General features: G+C 44.4%; 2 protein-coding genes across 4 annotated transcripts in view; one reads left to right on the top strand and one right to left on the bottom strand.

The window, feature by feature from the left end:
* MRAP2 (melanocortin 2 receptor accessory protein 2) overlaps window positions 1-10,619 on the top strand; it is a 48,984-nt gene extending 38,365 nt beyond the window's left edge. Inside the window, exons 3-4 of the mRNA XM_075269532.1 lie at window positions 6,455-6,554; window positions 10,235-10,619. Of these exons, the coding sequence (XP_075125633.1) occupies window positions 6,455-6,554; window positions 10,235-10,619 (485 nt within the window). The remainder of the gene's footprint in view (window positions 1-6,454; window positions 6,555-10,234) is intronic.
* A 7,286-nt stretch (window positions 10,620-17,905) lies between these two features.
* CEP162 (centrosomal protein 162) overlaps window positions 17,906-19,545 on the bottom strand; it is a 67,591-nt gene continuing 65,951 nt past the window's right edge. For all 3 annotated transcript variants that reach the window (XM_075268235.1, XM_075268236.1, XM_075268237.1), the window contains one exon: window positions 17,906-18,106. In XM_075268235.1, coding sequence (XP_075124336.1) covers window positions 17,906-18,106 — 201 coding nt within the window. The remainder of the gene's footprint in view (window positions 18,107-19,545) is intronic.

Raw genomic sequence — 19,545 nt, 5'->3', positions numbered from 1 at the left:
TCGTGTCCCTGCCAGGAATGTTAGGCGGGGAGACGAGGTACACCGGGCCAGTTTGGGAAGCAGTCCCAGCCTCAACTACATTCACCCAGTGTGCCGTCAGTGAAATGTAGCGTCCCTGTCCGCATGCACTTGTCCACGCGTCGGTGGTCAAGTGGACCTTTGTGCAAAGCGCGGAACTAAGGGCCCGCCTGATGTTGAGTGACACGTGCTGGTGCAAGGCGGGGACGGCACACCGGGAGAAGTAGTGACGGCTAGGGACGGCATAGCGAGGTGCCGCAGTTGCCATCAGGTCCAGGAAGGCGGGAGTTTCAACAAGCCGGAACGCCAACATCTCCTGGGCCAGCAGTTTAGCGATGTTGGCGTTCAAGGCTTGCGCGTGTGGGTGGTTAGCAGTGTATTTCTGCCGCCGCTCCAATGTCTGAGAGATGGTGGGTTGTTGTAAAGAAACGCCTGATGCCTGCCTTTGATGGTGCAGGAGAAGGAGATAAGACAGGAACAGGGGAGGATGAGGGAGAAGTCAACAAAGTGGCGGAGGCAGATGAAGTGGTGTCCTGGCTCGTCCTCTGGAGTGCATCGCCAGCACAGTCAGCAGTGGCAGAGGCAGTGGCAGTGGCGTGAACGGCAGGCGGCCTTTGTCCTGCCGTTGCTGCCTGCCACTGATTCCAGTGCTTGGATTCCAAATGACGGCGCATTGAAGTGGTGGACAGGTTGCTCTTCTCAGAGCCCCTAATCAATTTCGAGAGGCAAATTGTGCAGACAACACTATATCTGTCCTCGGCGCATTCCTTGAAAAAACTCCACACCTTCGAGAAACGTGCCCTCGAGGTGGGAGTTTTTCGGGGCTGGGTACGAACTGGAACATCTTGGGAGATTCCGAGTGTGGCCTGGCTTCGCCTAAGCTGCTGACCTCTGCCTCTGCCTCTAGCTACCCTTTTTGGTGCTGCACTTGCCTCAACATCCACACTACTTTCCCCGCTTGACATCCCCCCTGTCCAGGTCGGGTCAGTGTCCTCATCATCCACCACTTCCTCTTCCAACTCCTGTCTCATCTCCTCCTCCCGCACAATGCGCCGGTCAACTGGATGCCCTGACGGCAACTGCGTCACATCATCGTCGATGAGGGTGGGTTGCTGGTCATCCACCACCAAATCGAACGGAGATGGAGGAGACTCTAGTGTTTGAGCATCTGGACACAGATGCTCCTCTGTTAGGTTCGTGGAATCGTGACGTGGAGAGGCAGGTTGAGGGACAATGAAAGGAGCGGAGAACAGCTCTGGGGAGCAGGGACAGTTGGGGTTATTGTTCTGTGAAGCTTGGGAATTTTGGGAGGAAGGAGGACCAGACTGTTGGGTAATAGGAGGAGAGGAGGGAGAGTCTGACTGGCTGCTGGACAATGTGCTGTAAGCGTTCTCTGACAGCCATTGCAAGACCTGTTCCTGGTTCTCGGGCCTACTAAGGTTTGTACCCTGCAGTTTAGTTAATGTGGCAAGCAACCCTGGCACTGTGGAGTGCTTGCTGCCCCACAGGAGTAGGCACGGGACGCCCTGTGGCTTCACTGCTACCTTGCTCCCCAGAACCATTCCCCCGACCTCGCCCACGGCCTCGTCCACGTCCCTTTCCGGGAGCCTTGCGCATTTTGAATTCCCAGTTAGAAATTGGCACTATATACCAGTAGCAAAAATTGTGGGTGCACGTAACCCCAATATATTCTTTGAATTCCCAGTCAGACAATGGCACTATATACCAGTAGCAAGAAATGAGGGTATTTATAACCCCAATATATTCTTTGAATTACCAGTCAGAAACTGGCACTATATGGCAGTAGCAAGAAATGATGGTATTTATAACCCCAATATATTCTTTGAATTCCCAGTCAGACAATGGCACTGTATACCAGTAGTAAAAATTGTGGGTGCACGTAACCCCAATATATTCTTTGAATTACCAGTCAGAAACTGGCACTATATGGCAGTAGCAAGAAATGAGGGTATTTGTAACCCCAATATATTCTTTGAATTCCCAGTCAGAAACTGGCACTGTATACCAGTAGTAAAAATTGTGGGTGCACGTAACCCCAATATATTCTTTGAATTCCCAGTCAGACAATGGCACTATATACCAGTAGCAAGAAATGAGGGTATTTATAACCCCAATATATTCTTTGAATTCCCAGTCAGAAACTGGCACTATATGGCAGTAGCAAGAAATGAGGGTATTTATAACCCCAATATATTCTTTGAATTCCCAGTCAGACAATGGCACTGTATACCAGTAGTAAAAATTGTGGGTGCACGTAACCCCAATATATTCTTTGAATTACCAGTCAGAAACTGGCACTATATGGCAGTAGCAAGAAATGAGGGTATTTGTAACCCCAATATATTCTTTGAATTCCCAGTCAGAAACTGGCACTGTATACCAGTAGTAAAAATTGTGGGTGCACGTAACCCCAATATATTCTTTGAATTCCCAGTCAGACAATGGCACTATATACCAGTAGCAAGAAATGAGGGTATTTATAACCCCAATATATTCTTTGAATTCCCAGTCAGAAACTGGCACTATATGGCAGTAGCAAGAAATGAGGGTATTTATAACCCCAATATATTCTTTGAATTCCCAGTCAGACAATGGCACTGTATACCAGTAGTAAAAATTGTGGGTGCACGTAACCCCAATATATTCTTTGAATTACCAGTCAGAAACTGGCACTATATGGCAGTAGCAAGAAATGAGGGTATTTGTAACCCCAATATATTCTTTGAATTACCAGTCAGAAACTGGCACTATATGGCAGTAGCAAGAAATGAGGGTATTTGTAACCCCAATATATTCTTTGAATTCCCAGTCAGAAACTGGCACTGTATACCAGTAGTAAAAATTGTGGGTGCACGTAACCCCAATATATTCTTTGAATTCCCAGTCAGAAACTGGCACTGTATACCAGTAGTAAAAATTGTGGGTGCACGTAACCCCAATATATTCTTTGAATTACCAGTCAGAAACTGGCACTATATGGCAGTAGCAAGAAATGAGGGTATTTGTAACCCCAATATATTCTTTGAATTCCCAGTCAGAAACTGGCACTGTATACCAGTAGTAAAAATTGTGGGTGCACGTAACCCCAATATATTCTTTGAATTCCCAGTCAGACAATGGCACTATATACCAGTAGCAAGAAATGAGGGTATTTATAACCCCAATATATTCTTTGAATTCCCAGTCAGACAATGGCACTGTATACCAGTAGTAAAAATTGTGGGTGCACGTAACCCCAATATATTCTTTGAATTCCCAGTCAGAAACTGGCACTATATGGCAGTAGCAAGAAATGAGGGTATTTGTATTCCCAATATATTCTTTGAATTCCCAGTCAGAAACTGGCACTGTATACCAGTAGTAAAAATTGTGGGTGCATGTAACCCCAATATATTCTTTGAATTACCAGTCAGAAACTGGCACTATATGGCAGTAGCAAGAAATGAGGGTATTTGTAACCCCAATATATTCTTTGAATTCCCAGTCAGAAACTGGCACTGTATACCAGTAGTAAAAATTGTGGGTGCACGTAACCCCAATATATTCTTTGAATTCCCAGTCAGACAATGGCACTATATACCAGTAGCAAGAAATGAGGGTATTTATAACCCCCATATATTCTTTGAATTACCAGTCAGAAACTGGCACTATATGGCAGTAGCAAGAAATGAGGGTATTTATAACCCCAATATATTCTTTGAATTCCCAGTCAGAAACTGGCACTGTATACCAGTAGTAAAAATTGTGGGTGCACGTAACCCCAATATATTCTTTGAATTCCCAGTCAGACAATGGCACTATATGGCAGTAGCAAAAATAGTGGGTGTATATAGCCCCAATTCTATTGCTAGGGGACTTGCAGGGTATTTCTGGGGTGAAGGTGGGGGGGCACACCGTTGGAACGGGTATCGGGGGTATATATCGGGTATACGGGAATACACTGACAGTGTATTCCATTCAGGATCCTGGGAAAGCTGGGTTGCGGCGATTGAGCCCGTCAGTGCCACGTTACACTGACAAGCTTCTCCCTGGAATTTAGCTCTTACAAGAGCTGTTGTGGTTGTCTTCTCCTTCCTATCCTAGCCTGTCCCTGCCTACCCAGAATCTAAGCCCTAGCTAGCTGGACGGAAACCTCCGTCCTCGGTGAATTGCAAGCTCAGAATGACGCGAACCTGGGCGGCGCTGTTCTTTTAAATTAGAGGTCACATGTTTTCGGCAGCCAATGGGTTTTGCCTACTTTTCTCAACGTCACCGGTGTCGTAGTTCCTGTCCCACCTACCCTGCGCTGTTATTGGAGCAAAAAAGGCGCCAGGGAAGGTGGGAGGGGAATCGAGTAATGGCGCACTTTACCACGCGGTGTTCGATTCGATTCGAACATGCCGAACAGCCTAATATCCGATCGAACATGAGTTCGATAGAACACTGTTCGCTCATCTCTAGTCATGGGTCTTGCAACAGGATAATGACCCAAAACACACAGCTAAAAACACCCAAGAAAGGCTAAGAGGAAAACACTGGACTATTCTGAAGTGGCCTTCTATGAGCCCTGACCTAAATCCTATTGAGCAATTTTGGAGGGAACTGAAATATTCCATTTGGAAAAGGCACCCTTCAAACCCAAGACCATTGGAGCAGTTTTCTCATGCGGAGTGAGACAAAATACGTGTTGAGAGGTGCAGAAGTCTCATTGACAGTTACAGGAATCGTTTGATTGCAGCGATTGCCTCAAAAGGTTGTGCAACAAAATATTAAGGGAACCATCATTTCTGTCCAGGCCTGTTTCATGAGTTTTATTTATTCTATTTTATTTTTAAATTCTGTTGAAGCGAAAACCAATGTCGGACTTTCATCTCTTCATTTTCATAGAATGTTTATTTATTATTACTTTTGTCAGATTCAAGTTATTATTGTGGGTTTTTCCTTTCATTAAACGAGGGGTATCAACAGTTTTGTCCATGTGTATATGACATGAATCTGACCTTTACTCTTCTCATCATACAGGTTCTCATCTCCTATTCCAGCCAACTGTTACTGCTTATTGAACAGTAAATATTCTAACATTTCATCAAGTCTGTATTTTTCCCACTTCCATGTATCCTTAACTGTACTACTGTCAGTCTTTTGAAGCGCAGTGATTTTTATGGTAGTTTTCTTATCGGTTTTTATTTGTAACCACATAGCTGGGTCTCCTCATTTGTCACAATTTGATGATTAATTGATTGGTTAATCAATTAAAGTAAACAAAAGTGCACTTCTACATGGCATTTAGACGGGGCACTTACACCCGGCACAGACAAGCAATCAATGAAAGGACTCCAGGTAATTTTAGAAGAAAAACAAGTTTCTACACGTTATTATTTATTGTTATAACAATTGTTCTCATGCACCTTTTGCCATATTTTCTTCAGGTTTTCATTTCATTATGTACTAAGAAGCTAGGCCCAATCCCTCTAGTCTCTTCATCTCTGTAATCACCAGAATTTGATAGTACTATCTATACATACTCATTGTGACATACTTATCAGGATCCTTGCTATAATTGATTGTCTTTTTTACTTATCTCTCTATATGTAATATAAAAATTGAAAGTCTTCAGTAGTTGATACCTTTTTTTAATGACTAATAAAATGATGACAGATTGCAAGCTTTCGAGGCTGCTTAAGCCTCTTCGTCAGGCATGGTTTAAACACAATTTCTGAAGGATGCATATTTATGCAAAAAAGGGGACACATAGGAATAGAATGTTTGGTGGGAGAGTAGCTGGTAATTGGTATACGCTAGAGATGAGCGAACACTAAAGTGTCCGAGGTTCGAAATCCGATTCGAACAGCCGCACACTGTTCAGCTATTCGAACTGATTTCGAACCCCATTATAGTCTATGGGGGAAATGCTCGTTTCAGGGGTAGGCAACATTCGATAAAATCATACTTACCAAGTCCATGAGTGACGGTCGGGCTGGATCCTGCTTGAAGTCTTCTCCCGGCGCAGGGTCCCCGCGTCCTCTTCCAGGTGGAATTCACTCTGCCTAGGGAGAGCCGACTGCGCATGCGCGTGCGGCTCTGCCTAGGCCGGATGCCTTGGCAGAGTGAATTCTACCCGGAAGAAGATGCAGGGACGCAGCGCGGAGAAGACTTCGGAAAGGTAAGAGAAGAACCAGCGTTGATTGGCAGAATGTATAGCATTCTGCCAATCAACGCTGGTTCTGCATCGAACATTAAACTTCAAACAGCTAGTAGTGTTTGATCGAGTAAGAGTATTTCGAATACCGTAGTATTCGATTGAACACCTACTCGCTCATCTCTAGTATACACAAGTAAACAAATTATCAATTCACATAACTGAAATACATAAACTGAAATATCAAGTGAACTGTTTTCAGCGTTCACATTAACTTTAGATTATTTTTCTTTACAGATTCTATTGTGATTGGATTCTGGGTTGGCCTGGCTGTTTTTGTTATTTTTATGTTTTTTGTTTTGACTTTGTTGACCAAGACCGGAGCTCCACACCAAGAGTAAGACTTTCTTTATATAACATCTTTGGCACCTTTTAATTTAAAAACTAATTCTGCCCTAACATATCATGCTCGGTTTTCATTGTGTATGTCAGCGTGTAGGCATTATATATATATATATATATATATATATATATATATATATATATATATATATATATATATATATTATATTATACCTACACTATGCAAAAAGGAAGAGTGGCACTATCACCTCCTATAGGCGTCTGTTCACACTGTATAAAGAAGTAACAGTTATATGGAGAAAGCCACAATGACCTATGGGGTGGTGCTCTCCATCCGTATAAATAGAAAAGTGCAAAACGAAAAAAGGAAGAAAGAAGGAAACGGGGGCACTCACCCAAAAGCTCTCTTCTTTAAAAATGCAGTCCTTTATTCACATATATCATTAAAACAATGCGGGAGGGAGAGATGACATACGGAAGAGGCAACAGCCGTTATGCGCCTACCACGGGTGTTTTCTTAAGCCAGATATGTGTCAAAAAATTGAAGAGCACAGCCAGGATTTATAGGTAAGTACAAATCTGTTCAGAACATTATCACCTGAGCATTTTAGTAACACACCAATGTACAACGAGCATAACATTATTTGAATACGCCTATAGGCTTTTGGCTCCTCTCCCTTACTGAAGTGGACCTGAAGGAGAACCATATGCTTTTAGATTGACTATCACGGTCCGCAACAGCATTCTCACATCACAGCCAGTTTGTATGGCGTTATAGATACGCCCATAGATTCTGTAGTTCCTCTCCCTGCATTCGAGCGGACCTGAAGGAAGACTGTGTGGTTTCACACAGCCTATCAAGAGATGGCCGACGTTCTTGCATTGAAACTAACCGGCGGAGTTGGCCAATCTATATTGGCCATACCTATACTATACACTCTGTTTACGTGGTTTTCCTAACTGGGTTCTATTTCTTGTTCTTCTGACTTACAAAGCAATACGATGTTGTTGCTAGGTGTAATTATACCGTCTCTCTCACCCATGTCCAACCAGGACAGTCCCCAGAGCTCTCCCTGTATCTCCCTATCAAATTACATCAGTTTCCCTCATCCAACGCATTTCATGTCCCAACAAGATAGAGGGGCAATCCTCAGGGGATTTCTAAGTATGAGCCAAGTGGGGAGTGCGAGCCCTTCAACCATATGTTTCAATAGCTTATTTTAGGGCTATAGAGGTGGATGTTCCACCCTGAGAGCACGGGGGCGTTTTGTGTCAGCAGGGGTCCTGACAGGTTAGACAGAAAAAAAATTGTATTTCATCAGAACCACGTAAATTAAAAATATTCACGTTTTACGTACGCCAGTCAATTGCTACAATATATATATTTGAAACTGATCTAAGACCTGCTCTATTTCTTTTTTCTTGCTCTTTTTTGCAGTACATCTCTTTGTACTTTAATTATTGTATGGAAAAAATGTGATGTGATTTGTAAAACATCAAATAAGAAACCCTCTCTCATCAGAAGTGTATAGCTTGTGCCAGTTTCTGGGCATACAAATACTTTTGTTGAAATACAATGAAGTCTTTCCATTACTGAGTTTTTCCTATGTGAAAATGAAATACTGAAATACATTAGAGCAGGGGTCCCCAACCGCCGGTCCGCAGAACAGTACTGGGCCGTGAAGCACGTTGTATCGGTCCGCGTACCGGCAGCGAGGAGTCAGCAGCTGCTGTGGGGCTGAGCCAGGACCCGCCAGTCAGCTCCACAACACTGACGCTTGGTTGTTGCTTATCGGGATAAAGTGAGCAAAGTGCGGGGTTGAGCCGGGACCCGCTGTATGTCTGGGATTCTAGTACTATGCAGGACATGTAGCGGGTCTTGGCTCCACCCCGCACTCGCCTACCAAACTTTGGGCAACTACATTACACGTCACTTGTCCCTGTGACGTGTAATATAGCTGTAGTGAGGCTGTAGTGAAGTTAATAGCAGCTTTAGGAGTGATATCCGTCATCAGTGTTCATCTTCATAACAGTGTGTCATCAGTGGCCATCTTCATAACCTGCAGTGTCCGTCAGTTTGCACTTCCTCTTGTGTTTTCATATGTACATGATTCTAATCTACACCCCCATGCTTAACCCCGCCACAAACCACACCCCTTCCCCGCCCCCATCCACACTCCTTCCCACCCCCACCGGGCCATAGAAAACTTGTATTGCTGAAACTGGTCCCTGGTGGGAAAAAGGTTGGGGACCACTGCATTAGAGAACCCTGAAACTAGTACGATGTGTGTCAATGACGCTTTCAAAAGTGGTAAGTCATAAGTATACTATATTAGGCTGAAGCCCTATGTTGTAGATATTGCTGCTTTTTTGGGTTTGTTTTTAGCCAAAGCCAGGAGTGTATTGAGCAGGAGTGTAAAAGCTGCATTTCTACAATGTGTATAGGCAAAATGTTGACAAAAAAAAAAAAAGTAAGAACATGTATGCAATAGATGGGACATCTAGAGCTTTTGGCTGGGCAGTATCTAACCAATTCCCCTTATGACTTTATTGATCATAAATTTTTGTTGGAAATCATTGAATATGTATGTAATGTAGACATGTTATATTCCCATCATAATGTTAATAATTAGAGATGAGCAAACAGTGAAATGTTCGAAGTTCGATTCGAGTAGCCGCTCAATACTCGACTGTTCGATCGAACATCAAACCCCATTATAGTCTATGGGGAATAAATACTCGTTTAGGGGGAAACCACTATTCGACTCAGGAGGGTCACCAAGTCCACTATGACACCCCAGGAAATGATGCCAACACCCTGGAATGCAACTGGGACAGCAGGGGAAGCATGTTTGGGGGCATCTAACATGCCCAAGGCACTGTACTACGTCGGGATCCCTGTCAGCTTGCGGGATATGTGAGAGCTGATTTTTCGCATAGGAATGCATTGACAAGCGTTGATGCTGGTCAATGCATTCCTATGCCGAGATGTAGCAATGCTGGCCGTGCGCTAAGCACTGCTACACCGGAGATGAAGCAGAGCTGAGTGTGTACTGAACCCTGCTGCACACTCAGCTGTACACTCAGCCCTGCTGGTCCGATCTTAGACTCCGCCTCCTCAGACGAGCCTCCGGCAATACCACCGTTGATTGGCCAAATGCTGTACTCTGTATGGCATTCGGCCAATCAACGCTGGTCAATGCATTCCTATGGGAAAAAGTCAGCTCGCGCATATCGCAAGCTGACAGGGATCCTGACGAGATAGAGCCCCAAAGAGCTGGGTGAGTGATATTCCCACCTAAATAAAGGTAATCCCTAGCTAACCCTGCCAGTACATCTATCCCTGTCTCACAGTCACATAGTTCACAGTCTCATATGAACCGGATATTAAATACAATATTGGTATAAATTGGAGGTCACCTGAATTAGCCAGCCAATTACTTTTTCCTATTTTTTTTTTTTTTATGCCTCCGTTGTCGTAGTTCCTGTCCCATCTCCCCTGCGCAGTTATTGGTGCAAAAAAAGCGCCAGGGAAGGTGGGAGGGGAAGCAAATTTTTAGTGAGTTTGCCACCTGGGTTCGACTCGAACCGAACATCTTGAACAGCCTGATATCTGATCGAACATGTACTCGATCGAATGCTGTTCGCTCATTTTTATTAATAATATTAAAAATTGCCTGATGCCTTTTATTTTTTGTCCCACTTGAATGTTAGAAATGTGGATCCATCTGAAAAGCGATTCCAAATGAACAACTTTGAGGCGGACTTTGGTAGAACATCAGAAGCTGACAGAATCTTCTCTCAGCGAGGAACAGAAGAATCCAGGTCAATATTTCATTGCTTTATAAATGAAGCCGATCAATCAGAAAGAGCAAAGTCAGCTAATAGATCAATGGACAATGGTATTCTGATTCACCAGACTGTTAGAAACGCTATAATTCAAGAGGATCCGAGTGGTCTGGCAAAATTCAATATACCAAATTTTGTGAGTTCAGACCATAACTCATCTTCAGCAGATGAGGATCTTCTGTTATATGACCCACCGATTATTATAGAGAATAATCCATCTTGTTCAAAACCACCTAGCCTTACAAACTGATCAGACAACTTGTTTAGCATATTTCTTTTATAATCTGCATTCTATGTTGTTAAAATGCCAATAAAAAGGTGAACACAGGAAAATTTTTCAGTACTTTGTGACAAGAAAAGCATTCATTTATAAATTTGACAATATTTAACTTTTTTCAACTTAATAAAAATCATAAAACCAAGAAAATGGGATTAGATTACAGATCCACATATACTGTGTGGAGGTCAAAAACCCATCCAAAAGGGGGGGGGGGACCAGTTGCCTGCCCTGACCTCACCTTTTTTTTTTTAAACTCGTTTTATTGAAGATTACATAACAAAGCAAGTAATACAATCAAAACAAAAGAAAAACACAGGTACAGTATAAGCACAAGAAACATATAGTTAACCAGAAACAAGCCACAGCACTGGTCCATCCCGACCCCAACCCAACCACCCCGACCACAACACAGTTCTGAACACAATATCACATGACACAACAACAAAGTTACAACAGTCACATATATTCCCCACACGAGGAGTCACAGACCTATCTGGCAGTAGCTCCCATTTATGGAGCAAAGGTGTCTAGGGCCGAACGCATCATGGGAGCAGAGTATTGGGTCACGGGAGAATCACACCACGCACCCCATACCGTAGTAAATTTCTGGGGACAGCCCCTCCCTTTATATATAATCTGATTAAATGGGAGAACCGAGTTAACCATTTTCCGCCATTGGGAGACAGATGGGGATCTATGGGCCATCCACCGCAAGGCGATGGCTTTCCTAGCATAAAACAAGCACTCTCTAAGAAAAATTCGAGTATGATGCTGCCACAACTCCTCCTCCAAAACGCCAAACAGGCAGACTTCGGGAGAAAACGGGACTGGGCGGCCCAGGACATCTGCCAGAAGGTCTACCACTCCCCTCCAAAAGGTGCGAACCACCGGACAACCCCACATCATGTGCCAAAAATCTGCACGAGGATACGGACACCTGAGACAAGTCGAGCTAGACATACGGCCCATTCTGTGCAAACGGACAGGGGTCAAATAACATTGGTGTATGATAAAAATTTGGATCAATTTATTATTAGCTGAAGGAGAGACATAAAGAGGAGATTCCAAAACCTCCTGAAACAGCTCATCAGTCAATTCTGGGATATTGGTGCGCCAACGCGTCAGAGCCGGGGACTCAGCCAGAGATACCTTTACATGAATTAGATGGTTATATAGAACCGAAATAAGACCCCCAGGGCCCTGAGAGCGTAGCACACCAATGAGCGGGTATTCGGAAATGGCACACGGTTGGGCAGGAAATATCGAGGAAAGGGCATGACGTATCTGAAGAAACCTAAAGAACTGGTGTCTTGGGATCTCATGTGATGCGGTCAAAGAGTCAAAAGTAACAAACACCCCCTGTGTATATAAATTCGCTAGAGTAGACACCCCATATCGTGACCAAGACCTAGCATCAGGTAACACGAATAGATCAGACAAGCCAGGATTGTCCCACAAGGGGGTCTCTGCAGGGGTGTCCGAATAAGAAGATACTTTCCGGGCCTGCGCCCAAACCTGCGCCGCCAGAGTATGAATGGGCAAAAGCCTACCCCTGAACAACCGAGACTGGTCCAGCACAGGCCACAAGATATTCAGGTCCAGATGGTGAGCCAAATGCCTCTCCGGCCCCGGGAGCCGATCCGAGGAAAGCCAGGGCTTCATAAAGCGGAGTTGACCCGCAAGATAATAAAGAAACAGATCAGGGAGTGACGCCCCCCGAGTTGTTTCGGCCTCTGGAGAGCAGTCAATCTCAATTTGGATCTAGAATGACCCCACACAAAAGAGATCATCAAGGAGTCCATCTGTCTAAAAAATCGGAGGGGCACAGGCACGGCCGAATTACTTAAAGAGTATAGACATTTGGGTAATACAATCATTTTAATCAGGTTTATCCTGCCCGCTACGGACAGGGGCAATGCAGCCCAGGTCAGGAATTTAGAGCGGAAGTGCGAGAGAAGGGGGAAAACATTAAGGTCCAGATAACTCTTATAGTCTCTGGGAATGACGATCCCAAGATACTTAAAAGCAGAGACCACCGGCAATCCACATACTACCTCCCCCTCCGCTGCCGCCGGCACCCCACCTATATGCATATAAGAGGACTTAGACCAGTTAGTGCGTAGGCCCGAATAATTGCCAAAAACATTTACCACTTCCATGGCTCGGGGCAAGGATATAGAGGGGTCAGACATAAATAGAAGGAGGTCGTCAGCATAAAGCGCAACCCTCTCCTCGCTAGGGCCAATGGAGATACCTTTATAGAGAGGGTCGTGCCTCAGGAGTATGGCCAAGGGTTCTATAGCTAAAGCAAATAGCAGCGGAGAGAGAGGGCAACCCTGCCGCGTGCCCCTACCCAAAGTAAAATACGGAGACAGCGAACCATTAATGGACAACGCCGCCCTAGGGGAACAGTACAGAATGGAGATCCAAGTAATAAATCCATCCCCAAACCCATATTTACGCAAAGATTGTAAAAGAAAAGGCCACTCGACAGAGTCGAATGCCTTTGTAGCATCTAACGAGGCTATTGCCCAGTCCGCCGAAGTGGCTGAGCCAATCTGGGTCACCACCTGGACACGTCTAAGATTATCAGACGTAGATTTGCCTGGCATAAAACCAGCTTGATCCGAATGAACCAGATCAAGAACCACAGTGTTAAGTCTCCTTGCCAACATTTTAGTCAGTAATTTATAATCGATATTCAACAAAGAAATAGGCCTGTAAGAACCACAGTCCAGCGGATCCTTATCTGGTTTGAGAAGAACAACAATTGTGGCATCATAAAAGGACGCCGGAAGACTACGGTCCCGAAAGGCACGTTCATAACATTTTAGCAGCACTGGCAGGAGCACATCCCCATACTGAGCATACACCTCTATCGGAATACCGTCAGGACCTGGAGATTTCCCCCTCGCCATGTCCGCCAGCGCCTCCGTCAACTCCTCCAAGGTAAAGGGGGAGTCCAAAAAAGCACGCTGGTCCTCAGACAGAACGGGGAAAGGAATGGAATCTAAGTAAAGAGCCAGATCCTGATCACCAACTCCTAATTTAGAACTATATAAAAGTCACTGTAATACTGGTGGAAACGGGTTCTAATATCATTACTATTGGTGAGGATATCGCCGGTCTCCGAGCGTACTCGGAAAATAGCTGGAGAGGCCGTGTTTTGGTGTACCAGGTGGGCCAATAGGCTGCTAGACTGATTCCCGAGTTCATAGAATTTCTGTTTGCTAAAAAACAGAGATCTGCGGGACTTCTCATGGAGTGCATGCAAATACTGTCTGCCTGCATGCAACCATTGGGATCTAGACTCATCCGTGGGGTTCGCAACATACGCAGCCTCCAGGGAGATACACTGGGCCGCTAGGGAAGTCTCCAGTAACGAGGATTCCCTTTTAATAAAAGAAATGGAGGACCTAATACACCCACGTAGGTATGCCTTCGTGGTCTCCCAAAGGAGAGAGGGGCATGTATCCGGGGAGTTAACGGTCAGAAATACTTGAAGCTGGTCAGGGATCCTATCATTGGGTGTAAATAATTTGAGCCAAAAGGGGTGTATACGGCAGCTCAAACTCGATCTAATCGTGTCCCCATGATTCAAGATGACCAAGAGAGGGGAGTGATCGGAAACCGTCCTAGGCAAGTAAGATACGGATTGTAGAATGGAACAGGTCTTAACATTCCCAAAGGCATAATCAATGCGGGACAAGGCATGTCTATGAGCAGAATGACAGGAAAAAACTCGGGAATCAGGGAACACCACCCTCCACAAGTCCTGCCAACCCAACTCCCGGACCAATTTGGCCATAGAGGTGGGACGAGAAGACAGCGGAGGATCCACACCAGCATGAAATCGGTCTGCAGCTTCATTCATCACCCGATTAAAATCACCCAGGCATAACACCACCGCCCCAGGAAACCTGACCACAAACTGAGTCGCACCCTGGAGTACAGACATATCGGAGGCAGGCGGTAAATATACACCTAAAATCACATACAGGGTAGAGTCTATCCATGCTTGGACAAATATGTAGCGCCCCTCGGGATCCCGCTCAATCACCCCCGGTTCCCACCTAATACTGCGATGCACCAGGATAGACACCCCCCTAGAGAAGGAGGTATGCATAGAATGAGCGGCCCACTGAACCCACGGCTTCTGAAGCCGGCTAACAGTCTCCGCCACCATATGTGTCTCCTGGAGGCAAACAATATGAGGGTGGACCTGCCTAATTTGAGAGAAGACAGTAGATCTCTTACGCGGACTACCTAGACCCCTCACATTCCATGAAAAAACATTAAGTGACGCCATAACAATACAATCTCTTATATCTGTAAAGCGTGAGCCACGGGCAGGAGGCACAGGGCAGTGAGCGGGGTCTCAGGAGAAAAAGACAATTCAGTATGTGGCACAGCAAAAAAAAAAAAACCCGTGAAAACACAGACAAAATAGAACAACACACCCATGGAGGGCGCAAACAGTCTCGAACACATTAACCAGATACGGAGTAGTACAGTCTCGTAGCTACTTTCAACGGGGGAGAAAGTGCACCCAATACAGATGGATTGTTGGGCACTCTCTCGAAAAAATTTTGCGCAAAATAAGCAAAGTACGTTCATGTAATAAAGCCGAAGGTGCAGAACCAAAGCAGTGAACACACCTTAGGCCACCGGGTCAATTAAACACTGTAACGACAAAAGCCATAAGGCCGGGCCTCCGGTCTAACAGGACCTCTCACCACCAGGATATGATGTCAGCGCCGAGGAGATCGGGGCAACAGGACAACCAGTCCTCCGCATCCTTGGGAGAATTGAAGAAAAGGGAACGGTCACCATGGATGACACGAAGTCGGGCTGGATAAATCATAGAATACTGTATAGCCTTTTCTCGGAGACGTCTCTTGACCGCCACAAAGGATGCTCGGGTTTTCTGGAGAGCAGCCGAGAAGTCAGGAAACATCGCCACTGTAGCTCCATTGAACTTGATCTCCCCAACCTGACGCGCAGCCCGCAGCGCGGTGTCACAATCCGTACTATTAATCAACCGGGCCAGTAAGGGACGCGGGGGGGCCCCCGGAGGAGGAGGTCTGGCAGGAACTCTGTGGGCTCTTTCCCTGACCTCACCTTTACAAAGTACTTAGAAGCTTCAATCCCCACAGTTAAAGGGGTATTCGCATGAACATAATCATATCTATATTTGTAGATAATTAAAAGTTAAACATTTTTGCAAATATAAGTACCGTATATACTCGAGTATAAGAGGACCCGAATATAAGGCGAGGCCCCTAATTTTACCACAAAAGACTGGGAAAACTTATTGACTCGAGTATAAGCCTAGGGGGGAAATGCAGCAGCTGCTGGAAAAATTCAAAAATTAAAATGGTCAGAGTTTTTTGGAACAGTAGTTGCTGGGGAAGGGGGTGTTTTGGTTGTCTGTCTGCCCCTTCCCTGAGCTTGGGGACTCAGTTCCCCCCCCCCCCCCACTTGGAATTCAGCCTGGCTGAATATAGGGTATCTGCAGTGCTCCTATCAACCCCTTCCCGATGGAACAGGAGCACTGCAGATCCCCTATATTCAGTAGACCGGGCACTTTCAGACACAGGGATACCTAATGTGTGTTTCACAGTCATTTTCTACTTTATATGTATTCTAGGGAAAGGAGTGATTTAGAACTTTTATTTACTTTTTTTTTTTTTTTTCACAGTGCAAAATATTGTTTCAGTTTTATTGTACAGGTTGTTACGGACGCCGTGATACCAAACATGAATTGCTTTTATTAATATTTTGTTTTTTCTTTTATATAATTCAATTTATATACGAAAACAGAATTTTTGGGGCTTTATAACTATATATTATATAGAAAAATATAGCAGCACTCTCACACAGCACAAAGGCTATAAGGAACAAAGAAAAACTATAAAAATACTATAAATAAATAATTTTTAGACTTTTTCTTTGTTCCTTATAGCCTTTGTGCTGTGTCAGAGTGCTGCTATATTTTTCTGTTTTTCGCCACGGTAGCTTGCACCTGTTCACATTGGAAGGTGCTGTCTGAATTTTCTTCTATGTATATAGTAAGAGGGGTGTGGTCCCCTTTAGTTGGACTTGCACTCCCATTCAATTGCACAGGCCTATTTATTTGGAACAGAGAACCCATTTCCCCAAGGCCATTTAAGGTAAGTGTTCTCTGGACCTTACTTCCCTTGTGTTCACACTGTAGACTTATTCTAGTCCGGGAGAGGTATGTTATTGCCCTGTGTTCACACTGCAGACCCATATTTGGGTCCAGGAGATGTATTAGTGTAGGGTCCTACCTTAATGAGGTCGCCTTGTCGGGGCAGGTGGGCTTCCTACTGTTTGATCAAATATGTACAACGAAGAACCTCAAATTTATTTATATATTTAGTTTATAGTATGTTTATAGTTTTTCTTTGTTCCTTATAGCCTTTGTGCTGTGTCAGAGTGCTGCCACACTTTTTTTTTTAAAAAAAAACCTTTTTTTTTTATTTGTCCTATAAGGACACCTGAGCCAGTGATCCAAGGAGATCAGCTCTGAGCAACGGTTACGGAGCAGGGTGTCAGATACAGCTAACACCTGCTCCCGATGTCACCCGCGGGCAGACACATAGGCTGACATCCTCCATTGCAGGCAGGATCAACCAGGTACTTGGGGGGTTATAGCAGCCTGGGGTAACTGATGTTTGGTCACAGCACCCAAACCCCACCAGCGGAGCTCAGGTTAAGGAGCAGGGTGTTAGCTGTCAGATACAGCTAACACCCGACCCGGATGTCGCCGGTGGCATTTTGTATGTTACAAACCCCTAGGATGTCACAATCTCTATTAATCAGGGCATCTTAAGAATAGTGACGATCACCAAACTGTGGTCACGTGATGGTCGGGCCAAGGATGTTCACCGGGTTGTCAGCTAACATTGTTAGCTGAAAATCTGGTAAATTTTGGCACTGTCTGGGTTAAAATCTGCTCTGACTGCCCGATATATTTTTGCTATAGGGCAGTCATTTAGGACCTGTCAGTGCCAACGTAATTTTACTATGGGCCGGTCATTAAGGGGTTAAAGCCTTAGAATCAGTGCTTTTCCTTTTTGTAGAATTGTGTGCTATACTGAGAAGTAAAATTATAAAACAGAAAACTTGTTTAGAAAAGAAAACTTTATAGAAAAATACAATTTTATAAATAGTTTGTATTAAATTATAAGATCAATATAAAGTGACTGAAAGTGATATTAGAAAGTGGTAACTCAGTATATTTCAGATGACTTAGTTGCTGAGGTAGGTATAACAACTCCTTGTTTCTGCAACATCCGGAGAACATCCAATATGGCATCTAACTCTGTTCTAAACTTCTCCAGCTCCGTGTTCTTTTGTTGCACAAGCCTCTTCCATTTCTCAACTTCCTTGACTTGTGTAGCTTCAGCAACATGACGTGTTTCATCTATTATCTGCAAATAGATAATGTTACGGTAATTTACTTTTTCTAACAACATCGGTGGTGGTTTCTGACAAGGTTACAACTTAATGAAAATACAGCCGATGAAATAGAATAGCATATGCCAGGACACTAAATACACCAGTAGATGCACATGTCTAACAGGTATACAGTGACAATGCACATATACTGCTGAGCCTCAGTATTCATTGTCCCAACAGTAGACAATGAGCCAGCAATCTAGTAGTAAAATGCAGATACTTCTATTCTCGGACAACCTCAGAACAAATGTGCAGCATTATAAATGACTATACAAATCAGATTTAAAGGGGTTGTCCCATCTCAAGGATCCTATCTATACTGCTCGCTTATGTGGATTTAAGACTTTTCTTAAATACCTTGCTTCAGCAAAACTGCTTTGTTTGGCCACTATCTGAGATTATTCACTTCATTGTTTACACTGTGTTTCCATAACCACGGGCATGGGAATGATTTTATCTCTCCGCCCAGGACAAGTGACATAACTTACTGATCTCAGGGAAGGGAGGGGGGAGCTGAGTGCTTGGAGTGAGCTTGTATTTTTGAGCTGTTTATCTCCCTCTTCCAGTTATCAGGTCGGCTAATTAAATTTTGCTGATAAGGGCTGAGACAGGGAGTCTGTTACCTTTGTATGTAAACACAGACCTAAAACGGAGTTTATTGCAGGCTGACTCTTGGTCCTGTAGCATGTAAATTTGGGATTCTCATCACCTATCAAATCCAGCTCTAATACATCAGCTTCATATTGTGCATCTTCCAGTGATACTGAGCTCATTTACTTACAACCATCTCTCATTACTGACTGCAAACATGTACCGCTATGAAGAGAGATAGCAGAGCTGGCTTTGTCTCGGAGACAGCAATAGAAACCCTGCCCACCAATTCACCGAGAAAACCAGGAAGTGAACAGAGCATACAGCATGCAGACTGGTTAACAAGCCAGTTGGGAATACCCCTTTAAGTGTCATAAAGGTGTGATTTATTTTTTTTTTTTGTTCTTCAATTACACTCATGGCTGGTCTTGTGTCTCGGGGCTCTTTGGGTAACTGAAATCGATCTCAAATGTCTGTAATAAGTTTGCCATGTGAGCCCAATTAAAGGAAACCGACTTTAGGTTAAGGCACTGCGGGAACGCATCACGGTACTTTCTCACAGCGCTTTGAACAGAAAGTTCGCTGAATTTTCCTCCACTGACTATCTGTTACAATTATATCTACGGGAAAGTTTGCGCTGTGGTTTTAAACGCAAAGTGGGCATGGGATTTGCATGAATCCCATCCACTTTGCAGTTACTGTAAAACGTTGCGATTTTTTTTTTTACTATTGCACCTTTATCTGCCTATTGTGTGTCAGCTGCCTAGGGTGTTTTGGCAGGGGGACACGGAGGAGCGGGGTTGCAGCATTGCCTCACTCT

The sequence above is a fragment of the Leptodactylus fuscus genome, chromosome 3, assembly GCF_031893055.1.
Source record: "Leptodactylus fuscus isolate aLepFus1 chromosome 3, aLepFus1.hap2, whole genome shotgun sequence".
Classification (NCBI taxonomy): domain Eukaryota; kingdom Metazoa; phylum Chordata; class Amphibia; order Anura; family Leptodactylidae; genus Leptodactylus; species Leptodactylus fuscus.
The sequence above is the reverse complement of the archived record's forward strand: the minus strand, read 5'-3'. Positions and strand labels throughout refer to the sequence as shown.